Source organism: Leiobunum rupestre, chromosome 6 (assembly GCF_980474605.1).
Source record: "Leiobunum rupestre chromosome 6, qqLeiRupe1.1.hap1, whole genome shotgun sequence".
NCBI classification, from domain to species: domain Eukaryota; kingdom Metazoa; phylum Arthropoda; class Arachnida; order Opiliones; family Sclerosomatidae; genus Leiobunum; species Leiobunum rupestre.
Genome location: NC_143389.1, coordinates 37,151,104 through 37,178,804, shown reverse-complemented (window position 1 = coordinate 37,178,804; position 27,701 = coordinate 37,151,104). Strand labels below are relative to the sequence as shown.

General features: G+C 37.3%; 1 protein-coding gene across 1 annotated transcript in view; it reads right to left on the bottom strand.

Annotated features, from left to right (window-relative positions):
• LOC149940800 (cell adhesion molecule Dscam1-like) overlaps positions 1 to 25,233 on the bottom strand; it is a 63,802-nt gene extending 38,569 nt beyond the window's left edge. Inside the window, exons 1-3 of the mRNA XM_090179372.1 lie at positions 25,230 to 25,233; positions 24,550 to 24,612; positions 12,722 to 13,054 (exon numbers count right to left, since the gene is read on the bottom strand). Of these exons, the coding sequence (XP_090035498.1) occupies positions 12,722 to 13,054; positions 24,550 to 24,612; positions 25,230 to 25,233 (400 nt within the window). The remainder of the gene's footprint in view (positions 1 to 12,721; positions 13,055 to 24,549; positions 24,613 to 25,229) is intronic.
• Positions 25,234 to 27,701: the final 2,468 nt, after the last annotated feature.

Sequence of the window (27,701 nt, the reverse complement as noted above, 5' to 3'; positions counted from 1 at the left end):
CCTAAATTAGCAATTATTTTATGGTTAGTCACAATTTAATATTGGTTTTTCTCATTTATAATTAGTTTTAATAGAGGTTAAAAGAATAAACATGCATTTTGAAAGTAATTTAAAAATTTGAAGGCGTTATTATAATTGAGGGGTCGGAGTACGTGTTATGTGATCGATAAACGGCCACAAAGCATTTAACGACTTAAGAGTATATTTGAGATAATCGCCAATCATTCTTAATTTGTTTGCCTTACAGCTTCAGTGACATCAAAAATTTCGCATCCCTTTTTGATGTGAACAGCGGTTTAACTTATAAATGCGTTTTTTAATAAAGTAAATTATCTTTTTTTAATTAAACTATAATGCTTGTAAATTGCATATTTTTACAAGAAATGCAAAGTAGAAAGCTTCTAGGGAAAGGATTTTTTCCATTTCCCACTGTAAACTGAACCAAGAGGCGTATAAGATTAAAAAACTAATTTCGAGCCCCTCCCAAATTTACATGTATAAGACAAAATTCCTTTTTTAGTCTTATACGCCGTTTGGCTCAGATTTGAAGGTTAATTTAGCGATATATTTGGTAAGAGCACGCTGAGACCAATCGAATGATACCGATATCAGGTCATATCAATTTTCAAGGTCACCGGAAGTGACGTCACGTGGTTCGTATTTCCACTTTGACCCGTAAGACAAACAGTTTTTGTTACAAATCACTAACCTAATTAAAAAATACCTTGACCCATAGTGTACCTTATCACGTGCTTATTTTGTCTTATGAAACTATTACAACCTTAAAATATGCTTCATAGATAAGTACATATCCCAATCCGTGGTTTGGAAGCCCATTGGTATACATGCTTCATTTTAATGGTCTAGATTTAAACGTATTTCGTAAGAGATATATTTTAAACTTATACTATTAGTTCGCAAACGTTCTGTATAATGATTATTAATTCAAATTAATATCCATATCATAGTGGCAAGCTATCCCTGGAAATAGGTAGAGGCGAGAGAGACTTAAATCTGGTGTATATTGAGACGGGCGGCTTACACTGAGACCGCCCCGGGTGGCAAAAGATCTAGCTACGCCACTGCCTTATCATATTTTGAAATTCGTAAATCTTAAATTCAAAATAGTGTAATTTATTTGAATTTCGCATTTTATATCTATATATATATATATGATTAATCGGGAAATATTCAAATGTATACATTGCAAGTTGCCGCCAGCATAATAAAAATAGCGTAATTGTACACAAACAACATTACGAATCAGGATCCTTTAAAATTTCATACGAACCATTTTATCCGAACCAAATCCTGAGCCGTTAGCTTCGTAGATATATCGTTTCACCTCTTTCGCGTCGATCATATAATAGACCGTTAAGCAAAGCCCTCTAGAAAGCGAACTTCAGAACGCATTGAATGAACTGCTAAATTAGCTTGACAAAACGTCTGGAGAACCTTGCTGAAAAGTCTCCATAATGGAGAAGTTAAACAAAGCTCTAGAAGTTGTCATTAGGGCGTTTATACTACGGAGTCGAATATTTTTTTTATTAACTTATATCGCATTTCATATAATACTTATAGTGTTTAAATAAATATGCTGAATATTACAATTTCCTAGTTCAACAAATCCAGAGATAATTGTGGTATGTTGTACTTTTTTCTTCTACCTTGTTAAAAAGCGTAAATGCACGTATAAATTGAAATGAGCCTATTAGCCCTGTATTGTTCAAACTTTTTCGTTTCGTCGTGTACCCAGGTTTAGCAAAAATGTCTAAAATGTGTAAATTTTTATAGGAACAGTAGTTATTTCCGTTATAACCCGAAATTAAACCGTTTTAAAGATTTTTCTTCGTCCAACGTTGTTCAAACAGAACGCTTTGCTTAATCTCTCTATTACCGAAACTACCGGAACATATATCAACATTTAGCTAGCTTAGCTTGGTTAAACCCATTTCTATTTGATAGGTAGATCTTGAAGAATAAACATCGCTCTCGAAGACCAAGTTAGTAAAACTGAACCAGCGAAAAACGCGCTCTCGAAGAAGGCACAAATTATAACGCCATTCCATTAATTATGCGCTGGAACTAGCTAGATTTAAAACCAACATTTACCTTCAAACGTTTTCCTCGTTCGTTTTTTTAATATTTCACTCGGAAGGGGAGGAGGGGAGTTCCTTATATAAACGGTAACCGAAACCGTATTTAATCAGCGCCAGCATCCGCCGCTGCGCTTGTGTAAACAGGCGAAAGCGGTTCTCTCTCGAATAACAAGCAGATGTCGCCAATATTTTTCTTCCAGCGGGAGATATTAAAACGACGAGATTTCGCTAAAGCGGCTCTCTCTCTTCTTTTTTGTTTTACAATTCAGGCCCAAATGGATATTTAATGAATACGGTAATTGATCGAGCAGAAAAACGAAAGGTTCTCGGGGAAAAAAGGAAACGAGAATTCCGGAGAGGGAGAGAACACGCGGAAAACGAAAAACGCTATTTGTTGGGGGTCTTAAAGCGTCTTCAATAAGATTTCTTAAAACTTGAGTCGGCCTCGACCGTAAAAGATATCTTTTTTTTCCCTGTCGTTGTGGAGGAGGCAATCTTTTTGCGAACGAACTTTCAAAGTGCGTACGTCTACCGTTTGAATTTTTAAGGCTTCGATGGAAAAAAATTCCTCTCTAACAAGCGTCCTAAAATGTTCTAAAAAAGCTAAATGACAAAATGATGCGTCTCGTTCTCTCTGGCAAAGAGAAAAGTTTTTTCCAGAGGTTTCCGATGTTTTACAGCCCGAAATAAAAACCCGGCTATAGAAAACGGAGGATGAGGATGAAGAGGAGAAAAGCGTGAAAGGGCAGCGTTGGAGAAAAGTACCTATAGTCCGGGGATAAAACGCGGAAAGCTGTTGTCGAACAAATTTACATCACGTTGCTGCGAATTTTTATTCCGGGCACAACTGGCCTTTATTTCTCTCCGTTCTTCTTATTTTATTCCTTCGGGATTTTCTTTTGGCAAAAATGTTTTCTAACAAACTCCATTTGGAATTTCAAACTACATTATTTTGTTCCGCATAACGGTTTTTAGCGTTGCGCCGACGAAATGTACCGAGGGTTTCGCTTCCACCAGCGAGATTTTTACGCAATCGAATATCGGATCTATATTTCTCTATCCGAAGCCGCGAGTTTTAGGGAGGGCTTAGCTTCGCGTTTCGAGGATGATTTTGTTTATTCCGAAAAATATACAATTTTCGAAACTGACTTTTCATTCAAATAAAAAATGACTTTCGACCCTCCCAGGAGCTATATAAGCGAGAAGGAATTGTTAGCCGCGGTTTGCGACACTTTTCGGATGTCCCCAACACTTTTCGCACCATTAAATTTCCCTCTACATATTTAAAGAAAATATTGTTACCGTAGTTTCGTAATTAGCTTATATTACTCTACGCTTCGCTCCAACTAAAATGTTTGAAACTGAAGGAGAGTTCAGACTATGCAAAGTCTTTTAAAAAATTTCTAACCAATTAGCAGTGTGAAAAGCAAACGTGGGTACATATTTTGAGGGATCAACACGCAACCTTTTTTCGGGTCGAGCGTTTCGGGTAGGTGACCGATTTTTCGAAGCGCAACTATTGGAAAGTCAATGAAATTAAAGGGGAACGGCCAAGCTTTTCCAAATATGGCCTTATTTCCGAATCAAAAGATTAACAAGACGTTCAATATACTAACACGTACCTTTTTTTGTCTTGAAAAAATAGCTTTAGGCCCAAAAAATTGTAACGAAAAATAACGCCAGGTGTTTGGGTTTGAATTTTCGCCGCCATCGTAGGGGCTGCCGCCAGCGCCCCTAAACTCCATATGAGCGATTTGCGAACTATCCTAACTTTTAAAATCGCGCAATTTAGGCTTAATAAGTCTCTTATAACTGGAACGCGCCGCGCGTGCAAAACAATTTTTTCGCATCTTCAGCAGCGCGCGCTTTTACGTTGTTTTTATGTCTCACCCACTTCTCACCAGGTGTCGCGGCAGACGCGCGCTTTTCGATTTCCCGAAATTTCTTTATTTTATTAAAAATTAAGCACTCAATATTTTTTGACGCGGTTTTCGTCATAAATTTTAGTTTTTAATGAGCTATAAGGCTATCTAACTGGTTAAAGCTTGACCGTTCCCCTTTAATACTATTCCGTAACGTCACTGACGAGGGAACTCTGAACCCGGTCGTCTGCTTACTTTAAATATTGTTATTATCGAAATAGAAAACTTAGGGTACGTTCAGTAACTAGTAAACGTGAAATCAACGTTGAATTAAAAATAAATCAACGCTACAGCGTTGAGAATCATGACACCCTAAATTCTTATTATCATGCCATTTATTATTATTGATTAGACACTTTGACAGACGACAAAACCCAATTGAAAATCAAGCTCAACGCTCTTTCAACGCTTAACTGCGACTTTAAATTTGTTGACCAACCGTTGAGAATCGTGACGTCAATACCGGAGTACAAAAAGTCGTTCAACATCTTTCAACGGTTCAACGCTGACTCCGTCGACTAGTTACTGAACGTACCCATAATTTAGACAGGCTAAATCCTATTTATAAATTTCATACCGGAAATATTAGAGCATAGGCAGACGATAATACAAAAACTCGAATAATACCATTGGCGGACCCGAAAATGTTAGCCCTCGTGTGGACAGTTGGTTGTACTATTGCGACCCAACAAACTCACAAAAATTTCATAAAAACGCATTTTTTGGTGGAAAGGTGTGAACAGCAAAGGGTGATAAATTAAAAAAAATTTAACGGAGGAAACACATGGATGTAAAAATTGTTTTATTTAAATTTTTAAAACATCGATTTTATACAAAGAGACGGATTATTTCAAAAGAAAATTCATAGAGGGTATCTATATTAACGACATAGGGAAATTAAATTTGGACGATGGTTGTTTAACTGCGAAATCGTAGGGTGCGTTCGATAGGAATTTATTGTACCCTGTAAGAAAGACCAATCAATGATTGTGTCGCTTTGCTAACTATATCTACCCTATTTGGTATATATATGTATTGTTATCAAATGTGTTTCCTTAGTTTTGACAAAGACCCTCGGGTCGAAAGCTCAACCTATGAATGAGTTAGTTTTAATTAATTTTTAATGTTTTAAAAATTGAAATAAAACAATTTTTTTAAATTATTATTTTCCATGGATTCTAAAAAATCTTTCAACATTTGTGGTAAATTAGTTGGTACATCAGACGTGATAAAATAAATGGCACCAATAAAATTTAAAAATCTTAACATTTAATTAAGTCAGAGATACGGTAAGTAACCAAATAACAATAAGTATGAAAATTAGCACCGAACTATTTATCACAGTTATTTCTCAATCAAGGTTTAGTTGAGCACAGAGCACCATAGGGTCTAAATATACTACTACCAAGGACGATAGTATACCCAGTTCGATTGCGAGTCCAAGTTGGAGTTGGGCGAGAGCAGGGTTGGCGAAAACCAGGCAAAAAAAGGTTTTTGCCGGGACAGGTGGGAAAAACTGGTAAAAACAGGAAAAAATGGAAAAAAACTCTTTTCATGCTAAATTAATCATTGATATATCTATTAAGTGACTAATTTGGTCATTGCAAATAGGAGATATGAAAAAAGGCCAGAAGAAGAGTGAATAGAATAGAAGAATATACTGATTTTATTATTTATTTTTTATTGAATTTTGCCACTATAGAGGTGGAAAAAACCACGGAAGTACGATTTTCCACACGGTTTTTAACAGAAAAACAATAGGTAGAAAAAACCGCGGAAAAATCTAGTTTTTTCCACCCGGCTTTTTGCCACCCTTGTCAAAATTGTGCCAACCCTGGGCGAGAGTGTCAGTGTCGAAAAAGGTTTTGGTAACTTGGTAAGAAACTATAAGAAGTGCCATACTTATGGAGATATCGAGCGGTATATTTCGTACGATATTAAAACGCGTTAGAAAAAAAACCGATATTCCAATCTGTCTTGATCCCTTTAACCGACATAGTAAGAAATCCAGACTAAATTCTATTCCGTATTCAAAGTAAAATAGACAGAGATTTCGCCTAGTAAGGCCAACCCTGTGAGTTAGCCCAATCAATCACCTCAAACCAGATTGGTTTTGGCAGCGCCGGTTTTCTGAATGGTCGTTATAGATTTTTGATTTTTTCTTGATTTCTTGTATTTGGGTGAAAACTCTCTAAATTCAGAGAATTCGCCAAAAGCCTCTCAATACGTCTATTAAAACTTGAAATAGCGAGTAAACGCGTAGAAAATATAGAGGAGGAATAGAAACTCAGCAGAGTTTATCTTCTCGGGGCACTTTAGACCTATCAACTTCGAAGTACCCCGCGAAAACCCCTAGCTAAATTGGAATGTCTAGATACATTTCAAAACAAAGCTAAAGTTGATATTCCTCTACTGCCGCATTACCTTAATTAGGAAAGCGATAGACTTCGCCGCTGTCGTAGAAACGCCCATCAAAACATTGATTAATTTCTACGCGAAGAATATCATGTTTGTACACGCGACTTAAAAGTACGAAACGCATTTAGCTGCTCGTTACAAATTGCTATACTGGTATACATTTACGATACCTTCGTACATTTTTTTAACGATTAAAAGAACAAAGAACATTTTCAAACCCCAAAAACTTTATAGAACCGCGAGACTAATTTAGAAATTTCCGCATAAATATTTCCTCGAAAAAGATATTAGGTCGACAATAACTAAACGAATATCAAAATCGTTGTAGTTCGTTTAATTGGCTGGCGTTAAAAGCCTTCTACATTTGTATAAGAAAAGAGGGGTAGGACAATGTAATATATCCGGCCGGTCCGGAGGACATCCCGCGATATTGATCAGAAACGGAGAGACACTAGGTGTAAAAGGCCGTATGGAACACGAAAAATAACTATCAAAAGAGATAGCCTCGTGTATTTGAGCGATTAACTTAATGGCGTACGAAATTTATAGTTATGGAACTAGTAGTTCCACATGACAGACTCCAACGGAACGCGACCGACTTTTCCAGAACATACATACCGGTAAGCCAGCAACCGACCGCCGGGGACGAAAAATACAAGCGGCTATAAATAGTTTTCGCGTGTGTCCTTCGAATATATATATATTCCGTTCCCGTTTTCGTGAAGCGTGCGTTTTAGTGGTAACCTGTAAAAACGGGTCCCGCCCAACTGAGAGGGCATATGTTAGATAACGACAATTGTATCGGTTCGAAGGTCCGGCCATTCCAACTCGCGAGGCGCCTACCGAGAGACGCCTGTTCGTATTTGTTGCCGAGAAAATCACTTTCTCCTTTTTTTCCCTTTCTCTAGATTCGGTTTAAAATCCCGCCACCCACACCTTAATGGCGTTCTATTTCGCCAACGTCTGTCCCCCCAAAAAATAACATTTTTCTAACGATCTTCCCAGTTATAATATTTGAATATACATTTACCCCTTACCGTAAGCATTATGTAAATCAATTTAAATGGCCCTCGCTAGACGTTTTGCACGCTAATAGAATATAAATAAGATGGGCTACCCGGCCCGTTACTTTCTCGATGCGAACAGCGCATTTGTTTAACTTCACTCGCCTTTTTATCCTAGACGAATATTTTGATATTCAGATGTTCTAGAGCGGCTATAAAGCCTTAAATTTGGTGCCCTATATAACTCCCATCCCTAACAACAAAATATAGCCTATTATTGAATGAATTAACTATCGACCATAGTTTAAAATCGTTCGTGTCACGAAGCCATATTTTACCGTAGTAAAAAAAAATATGGTCTTCTCTACTTAATTTAATAATAATATTGATAATATTTATTTCGCAAAAAAAGGAAGCTTTGCTGACTGCATACTAAAACAAATCCTATTCGGTATGACTACTGAGACTACACAAGCGCCAATTATAAATAATTTTTTAACTTTAAAAAATATTGAAGTAAAATATAAACAAAGTATTTCCGAATAAATATAAAATAATTAAATAAAATGATGTAAAAAATTAACTGAAAAATTTTGAAAATAAATTTCTGACCAAATAAACCAATATAATTATTTATAATACTTTGACCTCAAGAATATATTTATTTATGCTTAGTAAAATTAAATAAATAATCAGCTAAATTAGTGTACCAAGGAACCACACAGGTCTAAGTCAACAAGTAGAAGGGAGGTTACCACTTTCAAGCGATATGTTGAGACTATATTGATACGATTTTTTCTATCAAATTGCATTGGCTACCTCAAATGTACGTAGTCCGACGCCACTGAGGGGCTAATTAATATCCGTAATCGGTGTACAAGCCTGTAGCTTTGATCTTACCCCGAATCCTTCTGTTTCCCCTTTTCATAAAAAAACCTTTAAAGGTTAACGGCTATAGTAAGTGTAGGGCATGAAAGGCTTGCCACCAGCCGCCTACGCATTGTAACCCGGCCACATGTTTAAAGGCATTATAAGTCGCTAGATGACTTGGGCCTAAGGTGGTACCTTGGGTATTAGCCTAGCTGATTATTATTACTGTGCTAAAGTGATTACGAAATCGATTACAGATTTAGCACTATCAAAGGCTGTACTCGCTGTAATCGGTGTACAGAATTTAAAGAAGTGGTTAGCCCCTTAGACGAGATCAAAGCATACACCGATAACGTTTTTCGTTCATCCCTCTCTTTATGGTGTAAATAAATTGCGAATTATTATTTTATTTACCAAGATTGGCTGTTGCGCTCTAATTTCAAAACTATCACCTTTGTAGAAATTAATTTATGAGAACAAAACGATTTAGGTCAGGAAGGTTACTGTTTAATTTTGTGGAATCTGTCCATCACGTTTACCGAAGAGAGACACAATTTACGCGTTACTGCCTTCTACTCTTTTGTCTCCTATCATTTGTTTAAAATTTAGAAAAAGGATTTTCGCTTCTCATCTAATGCCATTTTAATGTTCGTTTTTAAGTGTCTGAGAAAATGTTTACCCAGATTGTTCATCGCGTCGCTCAGACTTAACGAAAAAAAAAGGAAGTTCATATTTTTAGAAAGTGAACGATAAAATATTAGAATTTTGTTTCTAATTTTTAGTTGTTGTTTATAAACGAAGATGGTTTTGGACATTCAAAATCCATCACTTTGTTTTTCTGTTATTCGGGCAAAAAATATCATTGTATCGTACCAAGAACTCGTAGAAGTAACTAGGAACTATATAGGATAACATTACCCCACGCTGCCATAATCTTGTACTTCTCAGAATGGTAACGCCCTAAAATTCGGTCTGTAGCGCCATCTGAAAAATGCAAGGTGCGATATATATTTTCCCGATTGAAGTACTATAATTTATAATTACAAAAATAATAGTAATAACTAAAAATTATAATTTAAAGACTCAATTCTCTACGACAATATGAAAATGTAGGCAATATAGAAGACGCGAGTCAATTTCCTGAGTTTGAGAAGTATTACTTGGTATGGTGCCAGAATTTAACTTTTGCATACGTCTTATTTACTTATACGCGTTCTTGGTTGTACAAATATAAAGTATCACGATAAATTTAGCCATGATGGAGGCAAGGCTAATTGAATAACACATACTGGGTGTTAACTAAAAAACAGGGCCAATAACTCAAAAGTGTATTAGTTAGTAATTTGAAATTTTCTGGACACACAGAACGTTGAAAACGGATGGTTCCAATTTGAAAAGTGTGTTAATTGAAATTTTAAGTCTAAATGAATTTAACCCGATGCAAAACACCATTATGAAAACCTTTCAATTTGGAACCATTTCTCTAAACCCATTGGTTTTCGAGATAAACTTTGAATGACCTTGAACCATGTTGTTAAAGGCATTCCGAGTTTAAAAATTCTAAAGACCCCTTACCAGATGAGTATGTCCAGCAAATTTTGATACTCTAGAATTAGTACTTTTCGAGTTATTAGCCCTTCAACCTGGTCTCTGGTAAATTATTCTCAGAATTTTTTTCCCTCGATTTGTTATTAGTCAAATTAGGTGGGCCCAAAACTATTTAGCCCTAACATTTGACGGGGAACACGTTTCTAATTGAAACCAACTTTGTATCTCTAATGCTTCCCGAGAAAAAATTGGAATGATCTTGAAGACACGGTTCAAGGTCATGGAAATTTTCGTTGTCTAGTGACCCTCTGCACGTTCTATGTGCCCTGAAAATTTCAAATTCCCAAGTAAAACACATTTTAAGTTATTGGCTCTGTATCGTTTATTAATTAACACCCTGTATAATAACTATATAAGCATAACATTTCCATAGAAAATATTTAATGAGACCTTGTTTCACATTGAAAGTGCAATTAGTGAACCGTAAATGGAAAATTTTAGTAATATATTCTTGGCGCTATTGAAAAGGTTACCATGACAATAAAATCTCCCGATGGCGACACGGGAGCTAAACTATAGATTGTCAAAAGCAGAAGTCCTGCGCGTTTCCAAAATGCGCTTCACTAACTTCCTTTTCCCATCTGTAAAGTTGATGGCGCTTTCTTTTGGTCAAGGGTTGGAAGTGACGTAATTTATCGTTATATTCCGTGTATAAGGTTTCATTAAAGAAGAAATTTTTATGGCATACTTACGTTACATATATTCCTTCATATTGACGACGCCGTCGCGGGAAAGCTACCTTAAACTGGACGTTCTTATTATTAATACGACAAAACTTCGCAGACACCGGTATAGCAATCTTAGATGACAATTACGTAGAAAGCGCGAGCGTTTGTAATGACTTTCTTTTTTTAAAACAAAGCAATTTCTCGGCTGGGGTGATGCTTTTTTCTCTCTTTATTATAAACGTCGGTGAAGAAAGAGGTGACGTTTCTGGCTTTTGATATTAATCATCGGGCAATGTTTGGCGCTCGCAGTCTCTTTTCCAAATTGGTACCAGGGGAAATTAAGTAAAACCACGAATTTCGAGTCTGAGTTTCCCTCTTTATTTCGGTACAGTTTCGCGTTATACTCGTTCCTTATTAATCGATGGATGGGCCATTCCAGCAGCTTGACACCGCGAGTTTGCTTTTTGCCCTCGAGCCGGAACGTTTTCAGCCTGATAAGGGTCCAGAAAGAGTTCGGGAAACGAAGCGTCGAAAAATTGGACTGACTTTCTATAACAGGGTCGTATCCAGAAGTTTAGCTACATAGGCCTCCCAGTCCGTCCATTTCGGAGTATCGTTTCCCCCGTTCTGTCGGATGCTACGAGATGTCAACTAGTAAATCTACCACGCGGAATTTTATGGAGACGCGCTTAAACGAATACGTTATTTATGGACGGAATATATTCGTACAAAGACAAGAATACTGGCTCAAAACGTCCTTTAATACTACTCATTTCAAAAGGGACCGGCTTTTGCGATGTTTGACTAAACTCCCGGTTTGCTCCCGTTTTTGTTTTGACGCTAGTCGAAATTTATCTCTCTTCTTTTCATTAAAATAAAATATCACCAAGGATTTGATAATAGACGCTTAAATAAAACCTGTTCAGGGATTTGCCTGGAAGTAGTAATCTAGAGAGTCGGAACATACTTGTAAAAGCGTTATATTTTAAAGCGCGCGCTGCTTAATATTTTCAAAAAGAAGGGCTCGTTCAATTTCGCAGACGCGCCTCCTGAAAGAAAAAATGCGCTTTTGACTTACAAAATATTAAAACTAATAGCGTTTTCCATTTGATTGCTCGAGATTCGCTCCGAATTTGTCTCTGACGTCATAGATCTCGCCCCAATCGACTAGAGTAAAACCGCTAATGGAACATAACATTAACATATTCCCGCGCTTTGTTGTTTTTCATCTGCTAGTATTATTAATTTTCGCGTCTTGGTCTGCCATTTTGCCAACAAAACTAAAAGGAACACGCAAAAATTTGCTCCGATCTCGATCTCGATCCGTTGATCTGTCAAAATCGGCAGGTCAGTTTTGTGCGATCTTGGAGCACCCGAGAGCGAGAAATGGAACACGCGAAACTTGATCGGAGCAGATCCGAGCACGCAAATGGAACATAAAATGTTGATCAGAGCGATCTAGAGCGCTCGAGAGCAGTCAAATGAAAACGCTATAACATAAACACGTCACTATTTTATTATGTGACCCACGCACGCGTCTTGATCGAGGACAGGAAAAGAGAGCGGCATTTATTAAAGCGCCTATTGAACAGGGCCGTGCAACGGGGCTGAGAATTTGCAGTCGCGATTTTAGAGAATATTTTAGTGTAGCCATGGTAGGAAATGGTAGGTAAGTTTATAACATGCTCCGTGCGGCGGTGGGTAACCCCTTCGAACCACGCCTGACCCATTGAGTATCACTGGTCATTATTTACCGCGTGCTTAAAACACTTTTCTAGGCGCGGTGCACTAGGCATTCACAAACGTTGTACCTCTAGGCTTGAGCATTATTAGGGGCCCCTTGACCTCACTTTAGAGTCTATCTTTTAGAAAGGCATTGGAATTGTTAATTTTGGTAGCTCAGGTGATTGAAAAATAAAATGGTCATGGTAGTTAGCTTCGGATAAATATAACTTTAAATTTACAATAGAAAAGCCAGTTTCCAAAGGTTTGTGAAAAATAAAAAAATCCGGACTTGGGCGGTTTGACGAACTTATTTTAAGGAGATTTTGTATAGCGCCAGCTCGCGTTTTTCGTAATTCTAGCGCCTTTGGAAAACTATAGCTTTAGAGTGGAAAACGTTTCTAACTCACCAGCTCGAACGACGATCTCTTTACTGGCGACGGTGCCCACAGCGTTGCTGGCTAAGCATCTGTAAACGGTATCGTGGACATCTGGCCGAAACTCGTGCTCGGAGAAAGGATGAAAGACCAAGGTGCCGTCGTCCCGGGCCTCGCGCAGCCTTTTATTTGGGCTGACGGGCCCGCCGTCGTTTGTTACCCAGCTTATCTCGGGCTGAGGCGATCCCGCCGCGGAACAGGTGATTTCCGTTCCAGTTGAATTCAAAAACTCGATACGGCTTTCGGGTTCCACCACAAAGCGCGGTCCAATAAAGTTCGAAGAGCCGCTTGTCTCCGATAGCGCCACTGCGAAAGAAACAAATACGTGGATATAGAATTATTCTCATTTTTTTCAGGCGATACTAAAATTATCTCAACGTCTAAAGCGTCAAATAACGAAACCTCCTCTGATTAGAGAACACACTCCTTCGCCTCGAGGCTAGCGCTCGGAAAATTGACACTATACAAGCGTGGAACTAATTAATGTACTTTTTCCGAACTTCGAACCACCTCGGAAATAGGTCGATTCTAGCAAAGGCAGCCATATTTTAGTATTACGAGAGATTAGAGGCAAAATCTAGTTTCGACCTGAAATGTTTACCCGGGTAATTCGCTGGGTACACTAGGCAAATATAAATTGACGTAAAAGAAATGCAATTTCACCCAGTAAATTAAAATTGATTCAAATATCACGTTTATTCATTTAAATTTCAATGTTTTGGAGGCGCTACTCATTCTTATTCAGAGATATTTATGCACGTACGAGCTTAATTTATCGCTTTTCCCTCCATATATATTTCTTAACCCAATGACCTCGCTACCCTCTCCCGTTGAATGTACATTCCGCAAGAGCAGCTACGGCAATAAGGTTGACGTTTTAAAGAGCCATTCGCCGTTTATAAAGATTTGGAAATTCCTTAATAATATGAGCCCAAGTCCACCCCCCCCCCCCCCGCAGCTTTATCAAAGTTGGCTCCCTCTCTCGGTCTAGTTTGCATATTACCCGGGTTTACTTCGCGAAAAGTGCAATTTTTCTTGAAACTGTATATATGTTTATTACTTTCTAAGTTGAAAAATGAGGCAATTCGAACTCAACTGCGATACAAGCCCCCCCCCTCCCCCGTATGCAAGGGGGGGGGGGCAGAAGGGTTCGATATAGAAAGCGGCTTAAGTGACATTACGGCGCATGCAAATTTTCGAGATATATTCGTGGACGGGTGCCTGGGCTTCTTTCATACTGATTAACGGTAATCCCCTTCTCATAAATTACGCTTCCTACTCAGACTTCGTGACAAATTGACACTGAGGCGCACCGGCCCTATAACAACGAGAAACCCGCGTCTAAGATGGCCTAAAATTATCCGCCAGAGAAGGACGAACCGATGTATGGATTTTCTCCACGCTTCATGAACGTGATGGAACCGTAGTATCTATCTTCGGCTAAAATCTGCGCTGGAAAGTTGGCTCCGAGTATTAAATTTCCGAATTATCCATACGTGATACTATAAATTAAAATAACCAGTCAATATTTCACGTTTCGCGAAAGCGCCTCTTTCGAGAGACTGCGGCTAGGTCAGATAAATATATGTACGGATGACATCCTAAAAGGGAATAGACCATCTTAGATTCGTCCGGAAATTTGTGAATCCTATATTCTGTTCCGTTCAAACTTAATGCATCGTGAAGTGGATAACTTTGTCTGGAAAGTCTAACGACTACTAACCCTTTGTTTAAAGTGCCTCGATTTAATTAGGTTGGTTTTTTATTATACATAATTTTCTAGGAACCTTGTCTCTTTGTAAAGTGGCCCGTGCTATTTTAAAGTTGGAATCAATTCCATTTAGGGAATTATGTTTGCAAAAACCATCCGAACGTGTGACTCCATTAAACTGTACGGTAAAAGACGGGGTAAATGAGTATCTTTATTTTTGGTCTGTCCTGAATTTCGTATTCTGGATTTTATCAAGAATGTATTTATTGAGACGGTTTTTAGCGTTGCTGCCAATCCCCCTCATACTTGAAAAAAAAAAGCTCCTCACTAAAAAAAATCAAATATGTTCGTATCTCATTAGTTGCCTAAACCGACGCGAGGGGGAAATTGGATCGTCTCAATTTAAATATCCTCCTATGCATAACTACCTTCTTGATGATATCATATTTTTAAAATAAAAATTTATTAATAAATAAAATGTATTAATTTTTATATTTTGTTTGTAAATGCTCATTTTTACGAAATCAGTTTGGAAAATTAAACGATAAAAGCTTTCGAGGTTTATATTAAAATTCTAAAATAACAGTAGTATTAATTCCAGTTGAAAGCTTTCTAATTTTCCGTCCGGTTGAAAGCTTCCCAATTTTCCCAATAAACCTCAGCGAGTTATTCATCCGTTGTTGACACACGATTGCCAACAAATTTAAGCAACGGCCATGGAAACTCGTCGTCGTCATTCGAGACATTTAAAATGAACGCGTATAGTTTATCAATTTTGAAGAGGTTGCCTTATCAGATTCCCGAATAGGTAGAACCGTATACTATTTGGTCAAAAGCGATCTAATACGCGTATTCGATAAAATTCTTTTCACGTCGTCGGAGAAAGATAAAAGTCAAGTCAATATACGCCGCGCCGAATAAGTTCTCCTCGGAAACTCGCTTCTAGCAAACATGTTTAATTTAAGGATATCTTCTCTTGGATAATGTAAACGCGTATCCCTCCCCATATCCATAAACTCTAGTTATTCCTACCGGGTTTTGATATATCACTTTGAAACGCGACGCGTTTTCAAAACTCACCTCAAAACCAGATTACGAATTCAGTATGTTTCCCCATTTCCATTCGATTTGCAAAGACCTCCAGCCCACCACTAAAATGTTATCTAAACATGACAAAGCCCGAGTTTCCTAAGACCGAGCGAGTATTGTAAATAATTAGGTCCCCGCGGAACTTTGTCGAAGTTGGAAAGAGAGAGAGAGATTCGAAATCGGCTTTGCGAAGTTTGCATCTTTGCCATAAAGCTCTTCGTATGAGACTTATCCATATATCAAGCGGGGGCATTTGACCAAAGTTATGGATTTTCTTGTCTTTCTCTAAGTGCCTGGCGACTATTCTGCATTTGCGAGATAGCGTTCGCTTCGAGGGCTTAGTAGCGCCGCTTCGGTTTTGTTTCCCTCCGACGGAATGGTGGATGGCCTTTTTTAACAGAAGCCTCGTAACAGTTGTTCTTCCCCTCCACGGACTATAATCTTACTTCTGGCTAAGATTGCGCTTTGTTATTAAATTTAACTTCGCCGAGGATCGTATATACGCGAGAGGCATTTAAATCTGTAGCATTCGCGTATGGCGGGAGACGAGGATAGCTTTTGTCTCGTATTTTAGTGGTGCCTCTCAGAAAGAAAACACGAGAATCCGATCTGAATATATCTTTTTTTTGGAGGGAAGCTATAGTATAAGATTTCTCTTATCACAAAAAGAGTGTTTTTTTCTTTTCTTAACTGCTTCTACAAACTGGCCCTTATCTCTCTTTGTGTCCGCTATAGAACCATTTCGCAAGTATCTTTTAAGCTCTTTCTTCTCTATAGGTGTTCTTCTTTACGTTAGATTTGCTTTACTGGAAAACGTCTATAGTAGACGCGCGAAAGGTTGTCTCGGGTCAAACGTGGGAATATCTCGCTAAATCTAATTACGGCATCCCGCGAGACAACGCGAAAATCGTTTTAGGATGTGATGTAATAAAGAAGTTCGTATCGGTTGTCTCTTTCGCGACTATGGCGTTGGTGTCGTAAAAATCTGCGTGTTGAGCTCAAATATAGACGAGTAAAAAGATCATAGAACAAACTTAGAACTATCGTAAGTCTCTAACGGTATCGACGTACTACACGGACTTAATGGCGATATCTTTAGACAAACAAGCTCCGGGAAGTCGGCGCGTTTCGATTTAGCAAATAGTGGTTTTATTATACGGAGCAACTTTCATTCGCGAAACGTTAACGGATTCTCGGTCGGAAGATGTTAGGTCTAATTATCCGCCCTTTGGAGTTTTAAATAATTGATAAGATGGACGTTCCAAACGGAACGCGGTAGGAAAACACGCGCATTATTAATCAGCCCGTGATCTTTGGAAAGCCTCGTGGGATATACTTACATCATCATTACTCGATCATTCTTAACACGAACAAATGTTTCGAGAAATACCCGAGCAAACCGTAGTTTGGTAATCACGGCGACGGTAATTAACTTGGTGACTAACAACCGTGTAGCTCATTCCATAAATTTTCCACCAATTGACAATATACTAGAAAGCTTGTTAAATATTGGATTTAATCGATACGCTTAAGAAATGTACGAACGCGCGGAAATGGCGTCTACCGAGGGAAATAGAGGTTCCCGGGGAAAGTATATTAATTCGTGGCAGTGGATTAATCCGTCGTACGCTCGGAATGTTAGTTAGAGTCGTCTAGAACATGATAGAGTCTTATAAACGCTTATTGATAGAATTAGCTAGATAATGTAAGGAGCTCCTCCGCAAGATGCAAATCTCGCGAAACAGGCTTATTTAGATTCAGCATCATTCGGCTAGTATTAAGTTAAACAGCAGTTTGTATGCGCCGCTAATTCGCGGCGCTGATTAGGTTGTAAATATTTAAATCCAACGCGCCATCCATTAATGAGAGTTCCTTCCGCCGTCATTGCGCCGGAGTTAACGCCGCTTTAGCACCGTCTAAATAGAGCTCTAGGAAATTCTGCGCTTGTACGCCACTGCTCGCTTTGCATACGCGACTCGCTTTCTTAATGAGATATATAGATTCCAACAACGGTAGTTCGATTTAATTCGGCGAGACGAATTATTTGTCGATTCTACCCTCGCGTACGAAGCCGATTAACGTATTATAGAATCGATTAACGTTGGTTTCCGATCTATTCGTGATCGAAAAAGTTTTCCAAGTTATTAAACTCAAATAAAAGTGCCCGGAAGCGAATACGGAGCTTCGGGCGACTATATAGAATCAACATTGGGGATCGAACTTCGGAATAGTTCAGTCTTAAGTTTGAGCAAAGCGGGACGACGCTCGCTAAAAATTAAATGCACGTTCGTTTGTTTACCGTAATTAAAATAATTGGACAGTCGCTTATATCTGAAAGGAGCTTGACGTGATTAACAAAGAGACGTTATTTACACTGTTTAAAAAATAAGAAGAACTAAACGCTGTTGCGCCCAGTTTCTTTCGACATCTATTCGACTTATTTTAAAATGCAATTACACCATTTTAAGCTATTTAGTAATTACTCAGAGTACGGGACCGAACTAAATTCGCGAGCGTCTAGTCATTCTTGTTTTCAAAAATTGCAAGTGGTTAAATGCTGATCTATTTGAACTATAATTTAAAATTCGAAAGATTTAATTTAAAAAAGTAATCTTCAAACACCAAAAAATAATTTTTTTTTTGGGAATGAATTATTATTCACAGTTTCAGTCTTGACTCTTTTGGGGTTTATTTTAGTTTCGTAATTAGGATTTGCGTCAAGTACAACATTCCAGCAGAACTCAAAGCTAGAGTAGCTTTCTCGCAATCGATTTAAAAGATATATTAATAATTTACAGCAACAGCATGTACACAACGAGCTCTTTCTAGGTAATTACCCGCAAAAACTCGGAGAAATGGTTTCTTTTCTCGAAAGTTTCCAGAAATAGTCTGAATTTCCGAAAAGTTTTAAGTAAATTGCTTTAGAGGAAGACCAGGAAAAAGTACATTAAAAACAACTTTAAATATAAATAAGAATTTTGTACCTTCCTTATAAATTATAAATCAGAGTTTAATGAATTTAAGTAAAATAAATGTATATTTGTTTTGAGCGTCAAAAAAAACCTTTTGCCTTTCGCCGAGCTACCGTCCGCCGGTTTGCCTCATTAGATAGTCAGATAGAAATCCGATGGAAAAGTGAACAAAAAAAGTCTTATGGGAATATCACGAAAACCATAAATGCTACGCAAATGAGTTTTTTTTATAAACCAAAACCTCAAGGGGTTTATCTATCGCGATGTTTTCTGGGATACGTCAAACGTCAACCCTTATTAGGAAACTTATTTTTACAGAATTGATGCTCGGGTTTCCCTCGCGCATAAAATATTTTAATTTTTTGATCTATCGTGGTGCACTTTTTTCTTCGATATATTGAACATCTAGAAGAGAGGTTGAGTTCTCGTTACAGATAAGTTCTTAACTCGATTAAGAATCGTTTATTAGTTTATATAAAATTAAAAAAAAATTCATAATTATTTACAGCTTTGCAGCGAATAAATTTCTACAATAGTTTTTTGACGCGTTGTCACAAATTTACGAAGAAGAAATTCAAATTAGAACTTTCAAGCATGGTTCAGTTTTTAGTCTTTGACAATCATACGCGAGGGTGTCTCTAAGCGAATCGTCAGAAAATTTTAAGTATTTGTAATCAAATAAATAATCCGCCGAAATTTATTTCCTAACGTCAAAGTTTCTTATAAACATCGCCTAATTTCATTTAAAAGTTTAAAGTAACTCGAAGGAAACTAGCTAGATAATAATTTTTTAACCCAAAAGTTAATGAGCGAAAGTTCGCGAGAAACTTTAAAAGTATATACCGTCAATAATCTTTGTAAATTGTACGAACCCAAAATAGAGGCAGCCAAAATAACAATTCTCCTCCGGTGGAATGGCATATCTCCGCTACGGTTTCGCTTCCGGCGCCGCTTTTCTCTAGCTAAACTTAAAGCCGGGTAATATTGACAGATATGACGCTGGGAATTAACTTTGGCTATTCGTCCGGGAAGGGGCAGAGGCGAGATAAGACGGGACGAGGTCTAAGGCGCGTATCCCCCTTAATAGCGAACTTCCGCCTGAGCACATCTCCGCCACGAGACTGAAAGTGACTGGAGAAAACACGCGCTTCCCGAACGCGGCTACCGATCGTTTCATCCTTGGACTGACGCCATTGGCCGATGAGCAGCGTGACGTAGGCCGACGTCGGATAGTTTACTGGCGCGAAACCTCGGAGGGCCTATTGCCGGGAACAAAGCGTTTAGGCAAAAGCCGCTTTAGCCTTATAGCCTAATAATTATTCTCCGCCGGGGAATGGTTTTTCTTTCAGCCGCAAAAAGCTCAACGGCGTGAAAATATCGGGAGCCGTATCGGTAATGAGTTATCGACTGCAGTTCTCCAGCGGCTAGATTAGCGCCCCCCGCCGCGTCCAGGCCCACCCTCCGATCTCTAATATGCTAATGAATAAACATTAGCCCGAACCTATATTTAAGGAAATTAGATACTTTGTCTAATGAAGAACAAACTAGGCGCGCGTACCGAAATCATTTTTTTGCCATCGCCGAAGTTGGCCGCTTTTAACTCGGCGTCGTCGCCTAATGATCAAAATAATATCTGGTTGCATCTCTGGCGTTACGCATTTTTATCGCCGCCATTGCCGCGCTAGTAATTAGCTCCGAAGCGCTGACTATATCGTCTAAACACGCGAGCAAAGTGGCCTAAACTAAAGAAATTAACCCGTATCAGCGGTAGCCTAATTGAAAGGGGTTTTGCCGCGCCGTAAACGCTTTACGTAATTTATTGGGATGGCTCGCGTAATCAATTAGCTTGGCCGAGCGACGGCTAGTGACGATTGGCCGCGCTAATGAATTAAACTTATTACCCTGAAAAAAAGGTTACGCGTACCGTTAAAAGAAACGCGATGAGTTCTAAAAATGATCTCGGACGTTGACTTCTTTCAAATGATAAAATTAATCAGCCGCAACACGTAGTGCGGAGACCAAATCTACGGCTGGTCCACTGTCGTCCGCCGTCTACAGCGACGACGCGCTTAAAAAGAATTCTAGATGACGTCATACAATTGGGAAAAAATTGAAGGTTTCCGTTTGAACGAGAAGCTTAGCTAGCGGATGACGTTAGGTAGACTCGTCAGTTCTCAGTTAAAACTAAAAACGTTCTTGGTTATATTATTGATATACATGTATAGTTACTCTTCTTCACTCTCAAAATGCGTTCGGTTCCCCAGCTATTCTTTTCAAAAAAAAACGTTTGAATTAATGTAATATAGAGCTGTTAATTTACTGGAATAATTTTCCAGAACATTTTCCACTAGTCGGAAAAATACAAAATTGAAATAAATATTAATATTTTTAAGGGTTTTTAGTCTAGCCTAGTCTAGAGGTTTAGTTTTACTTTTGGATTCGACAAGTGAGGCTAAAATGTCGCGAAATTTAAATTTGCGAACAACATTTGGCTAATCATGGAATTAAAAAAAAAATTGGAAAAATACCGACGATTTTCCGAAAAAAAGGCTTTAGTAATTTTCCGGAAAAATATTCCGACTTACAACTCTGTGTGATATGGAAAAAATAAAAATTATTGACAACATATTGTTAGCTGGGGTTTCTTTTGGCGTTGACTTGGTAAGTTGTATTCAAGTTAAAAGGAACCACCTATGGACTGCATTGCAAAGGATGATAAAATTAGCGAATAAGTAGATTAGTCCATTATGAAAAGGGATCCAAAAGCTAAACCCTAAACAAATTGAAGAAATTTAAAAACTTACAAATAGATCTATTTGGTCCGAGTTTCACGTATTTATGTTTGCTCGAAGACCTATCGGTACGAGCTATTTGTAAGTTTTAAAATTTCTTCAAATTTGTTTAGGGTTTAGCTTTTTGATCCCTTTTCATAATGTACTAATCTACGGTTTGAGTCTATTTGATCGATTCCCAAATGATGGAACGGGTCCCATTTGATCGAATTTCATTTGATCGAATTGCATTTGATCGAATGGCATTTGATCGAACGAAATTTGATCGAAAGCTACTGTAGGGTAAAACTACTAGTTTTTGGGAGTAAATCGAAAAGGCAACATCTAGTCAGAATGAGATACAGTAGACTCTATGAATAATAATTATTTCTTTAAACTGTACTAAAGAAAAATAATATACAGAAAAAAACCTGAGCGCAGTGACGTAGAAAACAAAATATTCTTAATTAATAGAAAGACCTATTAAAAAAACGAACTCTGTACCTAATTTTTAGCAATAGAAGGGCCGTGAACGTGGTCAGACCCCCTCGTATACAACGGTGCATACGCTCCTACGGCGCGCGTACATCAACCTAACCTAACCTAACCTAACCTAACCTAACCCTATTTATATATATCAAAAACAACGGGCCGTTATCGTCGATGTCATAAAAAATTCTATCATATAGTGTATAAAGTAAAAATCTCTTCATCTTTGTGGCTTAATACAGTTAAAGCAATGAATTATTCCATCATTATTCCTTCTGCACTTAAGCAATGAATTATTCCATCATTATTCCTTCTGCACTTATTGACATTCGGTAAAATAAAAACATACCAACTGGTACTATAAATACTTTTGAATTCGATCAAATAGTATTCGATCATTTGAAGGTTCGATCTTATGAAACAAATGACAAATGGGATTCGATCAAATGGAATTTCGATCAATTGCAACGTATAATGATCGACTGTCGATCACATATTTTTCGATCAAATGGACCAACACCTAATCTACTTATTCGCTAATTTTATCAAGTTGTATTCAAATCGACTAATAGTAAAACACGAACAACATAAATATAATTTTCTTTGTAAATTTTGTGATATTACGCTATTAAATTTGAAAATAATTCTTGATACATTTTTTTCATAATCGAATGTAATGCGAATAGAAAATTGTTCGTAGCAAAGTAAAGTTACATGACCAGTAAATGCGCCAGAAAATCGTGTGTAGTGTGAACGTAAAACCTTTATTTTAATTAAATTTCTACAATGCATTTTACGCAAATTATCAATAAAATAAAGAAAAATCCTCAGGGACTGAAGCCCTTATCTCTCACCTTTATGAAATCACGACGCGGAAACTGAAATCCCTACCGATTCGTTTCTCCGAAAGGAAATGAAGGAATTCATTATATAAGGAATATCCTTGATATAATTTTGACTCGCTTGGCTGTGGAAACCACATTTTATCAGTCGCCAGAGGGTGGGGTGGCTGCGAATCGCACCTGCGGACCACCTCAATTTGGGTGACGTAGTCTCGAGTGCTTTAAAATTTTCACGAAGAAATCAAATTTTGGTAATGGGATTCGATAGTTGTGTGCATTTTTTAAAACGCAAGAAAGCCTTAAAGTTTCGAAACTTCCTTTAAATTTAACCTCAAGCTGAAATACCTTAAAGTCGTAGCCCCAGATTTAATATTCGCTTGGGTTGATTTGAGGGGTAGATCACTTTGTTACAGGGTGTCCTAATAATCATGATGAAATTTTTAATCATGATTTTATCATTTTTAATCTTTGTACAGATTTAATTTTAATCTAATCTAATCATGATTTAATCATTCGAGGGTGTCCTAATAATCATTGGAGTGAGCTGGCCCTCGGGTTGATTATACTTTTTGGGTTTTGTTCAATATTAAAATTTTTTTTTTATTATTATTTTTTTTTTTTATTTATTTATTTATTCTATTCTATTCTATTTTCTTTTCTTTTTATTTAGTTTTTTTAATTTTAACTGTTTATCACTGTTGACATTTTTTTTGTGGTCAATGACGTTATAAAGAGTTTTATGTTACTTAACTGGAATTGTTTTTCACTTGTTTAGGCGGACTTTGAAGGTTTTTTTTTATTTTTTTGCCTCTTTTCGCCTTTTTGACTTTTGAGCAGTTTTAATTACGTAAGCGAAGACACGGCATAGAGGAAAGGTTGGATTTCAAAAGCTCTTCTTAAAGGTACTTAATAGGAGCAGCTACTTGATTTTCACCCAGATTTCTCCAAAGACGGTGTAACCCTTTAAATATTACACCAAAATACTACAAGGAAAACATAATGCATCACTTGATCTATGCATTTAAGCTACTAGAGATATGTCAATAGATGATTACAAAACCTTTCGTTAGAAGAGAGTACGTAATAAAATGCTTTTGAGGACTCCCACAGGGGCTATAGGCGTATATTAAAAGGTGGGTATAAATGCCGATCTACCCTGAACAATTTGAATTTATATGAGAGACCAATAAGAAACTGCTATTTCGTGACACGTCGTCGGAAACGCAGAAGATTTTAAACCGAAAACACGATACTGCGCAAGACAGGGAATTCATCTCCATATAAATTCAAATTTCGCAGGGTGGGTCGACATTTTTACCCACCTTTTAATATACGCCTATCGCATAATGACACCTAGTTTAGCTCCACCACGGAATTTTCCAAACTTAATGGTCTACGTCATGGAGGAAACTAAAGTAAGTAAACTCAGTTAATTTCTTGAAAAATGTCTACTAATAGTCTAATACAATTTTAACCTTAAGATAGCGAGTTTATTTATTATTGTAGTTTTAATCTGCTTTTCCAATTTACAGCCAATTCACTTATAGGCGTCGTTAAAGAAAGTTGGCAGTAACGAGAGTATATCTGTAAGACCATAAGATAATAATATTTGTACATAAGTGTGACACTTCGTATTCTTCACGTGCAAAAGTTTTAAAGATAGCTATTCACAAGTCAGACTGCATTACGAGCTTCGTCCCCGTTTTGCGTCTGCATGCTTGCGAACGCGTCACACGTATCCTTTTACAGCGCCTCGCTAGGGGAGATTTTCTTCTTGTGATGACGTCACTCCGTTACTAGCTCTCAGTAAAATATTCCCCAAAGTGACAAACTTATGGAACAATAGACTTATAGTAGATAAGTTGGCTCTCCTTATCTCGTCCATGGTATAGCGAATATGAAATGATTCATTTTATTGTCAACTTACTTGAGCCACGGAGTTGCTTTTCACTACAGTGGGCTCCACATTGAAATTCAGAATTGGTGTAGGCTGAAATGCATATGAAAAATTACTAAGAAACGTGCTAAAATTTAGGACAGTCAAAGTTAGTGTAGGGAGCTGTTAGCACGAAGGGCTTGCCACCACCCTCCTAAGCATTGTAACCGGCTACCTGAATTAATGGCTTTAAGAGTCACTTGATGACTTAGACCTGTGTGTTAGCCTAGCTGATTAGTATTAGAAAAATTTCAAAATAGGATGCATGGGGCGAGGGTTGACACTTAATTCCTTGTCTAGACTACTTTTAATCATACATTTTTTTTAATTTCTCGAACTTCTGTCGAGTTTTTAGAGATGTGAAAAAAATATAGTTTTTGGATATGCCTGAAGAAGGATATTTGCGTTAACAGGCTTGTAATTGATATTAGCGGTCATATTGGGTAATTCGATAGCATGTCGAAATGAAAATAGTTAATAGTTCAGATTGATAAAATTTAAGAATACCCGAGGAATGTCTCACCATAATTTAAGAAATCTTAGGCAAAAAAGCTAAGATTACGTAGAAAAATGTAATTCGTACGAAAACGTATAGAATTCTGAAAATAACACTACACGGACTACGCTCTCAAAAGAAACTTGACAGGAATGACCCTACGAGATCAAATCACCCATAATGTTGCTTGGATATAGGAGCTGTTCCCAAAATACATCACGCACGCAAAAGGTTTTGGTTTCATATAAGTCTTACTTATTTTCGATTTTCTTTGTGCTTCTCCGAATGCTCTGTAGATGTCAGTAGATGTCTCAAAGGATTAATTGCGTTTTCAATTAGATCATTACTCTGTGAGGGAGCAGCTAATTTCTCGCTCCCTGTTGCTACGAGATCGGCTACTAAACAACGGAATTTGGAACCAGTTTTGATTATAAAAGAGATCTTAGAGACAAAATGGAGGCGAATGATTCATTGCTTTTATTATATCAGAATCTTCATCATCATTCGGACAGTTCAGAGGCAGATTATTTGGATCTTATTAATGTTAAAAATGATGGATCTATGGAAAAATGTATTTTAGTGATTTTTTGATGAAGTACCTCTAGCGAATGATTTTAATAGATCGCTATGGCTCTATTTACTTTTTTAACTTAAAGTTACTTATTGGGAAATCGCTCTAGCTTGCTCTGCAACGAAGTGATGACGTTACGCTTAAAATTTACTTAATCCCAAAGACAGTTGAGAGCCTAATAAAATGTAAAATACAGAAAGGAGGAAGTGATATCATAATAATACCGGGACATAAATTTACATTATTTAATTTTAGAAAACTGTTTAAAACCTGTTTTTCTTATATATTTTACATAATTTAACTAGGATCAACAAACACAGCACTCTACACAAGGAGAACGCAACCCGTCAAAAGTCGTGCATTTTCTAAAGTGTACAGTTTTCATTAGTTAGACGCTTTATCGCCTGCTGTCGTCGGAAGGGAAAAAGTCGTAAATTGCCTTCCCCCTTTCCGTAAAACGTTCAGCGTAAAGGCTCGTCCAATGAAATTTGTACACAACACTGCGTTAGCGTGTTTAAAGGCTAGCGGCGTTCTCCTTGTGTTTGTTGCTCCTAGGTTTTAGTATAGACTTAATTATAAGTTAATCATATTAATGTTAATAATAATAATAATTGAGAGAGGTCAGATTTATTCGTTACATAAGTAATAATCAGCTAGACTATACAAAGGTGGTCTAGTCATACGGCGTAGAATGGTGGTGGCAAGCTCTTCGTACCACGTAGGTCAACAGCTCCCTACACTTGCTATTACCGTTAACCTCAACCAGTTTTTATGCAAAGGGAAAAACGAATAACTTATAATATAACCACTTTTACCAGTGGGGAGAGAACTCAACACGAAAGGAGTTATTCCGAGTTTTCACCCAGTGTGAACATGAAATGGTCTAATCTTGGATTAGTATTAGAACTATTATTAATCCAAGGCCTAATTAAGCTACCCTCTGCGACTTGATTTATAGCTGCTAACACCCTATAAAGACTTGATACTTCAATGTTACGGCTGTTTTAAAATTTTGGATGTCGTAGCTGCAACCTCAATAGAGGCCAACATTTTACGTGAAAACTTGGAAACCATGATGACGTTTCATTACGATTATGTAATGTTTGATTAAGTTTGGAGTTGTTTATTTTTTGATTTTCGGGTTTACGGTGATGGTCCACATCTAAATTACTTACTGTTTTATTCTGATTTAAGATTTCAGTTTTTATATCTTGTATTAGAGACGTCAAGCCACTCCTTGAAAACGAGAATTTGTAGGAGTGTAGATTACACACTGCAAAACTACGTCTACACCCAGCTACAAGTTTTCCCCACACGAATTCTAACGCGGGCTTAACTCGTCTATTGCTCTGGGTGATAGAGAGAACACAATTCGCTCTTGTATCCTTCGTCATTATATCATAGTTTTATCATTTTCATAAACTTTGAGCTGCCTTTAAGCCTTATTTTCCAGACCGATTTTTCACTATAAAAACAGAGCAGAAGCGGATTTAGATTTTTTTCCCACTTCTTTTTCCAATTTTTTTTATTTTCATTGTATTGAGATCTCAGAAAGCGAATTTTCGTTGCTTAAGGGCAAAATTGCTTTCCGCGATAGTCGGTTAAATATTCATAACAAAATAATCCACGGAAATAAAATCCAAAACAAAAATGAATTTCAGAAATAAATCAACGGCAAAATATGCAAAATAAAAACCTCTCATAAAAAATTGTGAAACGCTAAACACCAGTTCTACACTTCTAAGTGGAAGACACCTTATCACGTTAATTCAAAGACACTTAATTGACGTAATTAAACATAACAAAGGTAAATTGTGATGGGAAGGGCATACGTACGTTGTTCGTGTTTTGAGGTCGTAGCCAAATACGCTAGTGTGGCGCTAGAGCCCTCTCTTTAGAATGTAGAGCAATTGCGTAAACAATTGAATGTCCCAGAAGCCGAAGTATGTCAAAACCGCAATTAAACTTCGAAGAAAGAAGTCTAATTTATTTCATTTTAAACCATTTATGTTAATTGCTCATTCTGTCTCTCAACTCGACATTTTTAATTACTAATCCCTCTCTTGTCCGGAGAAA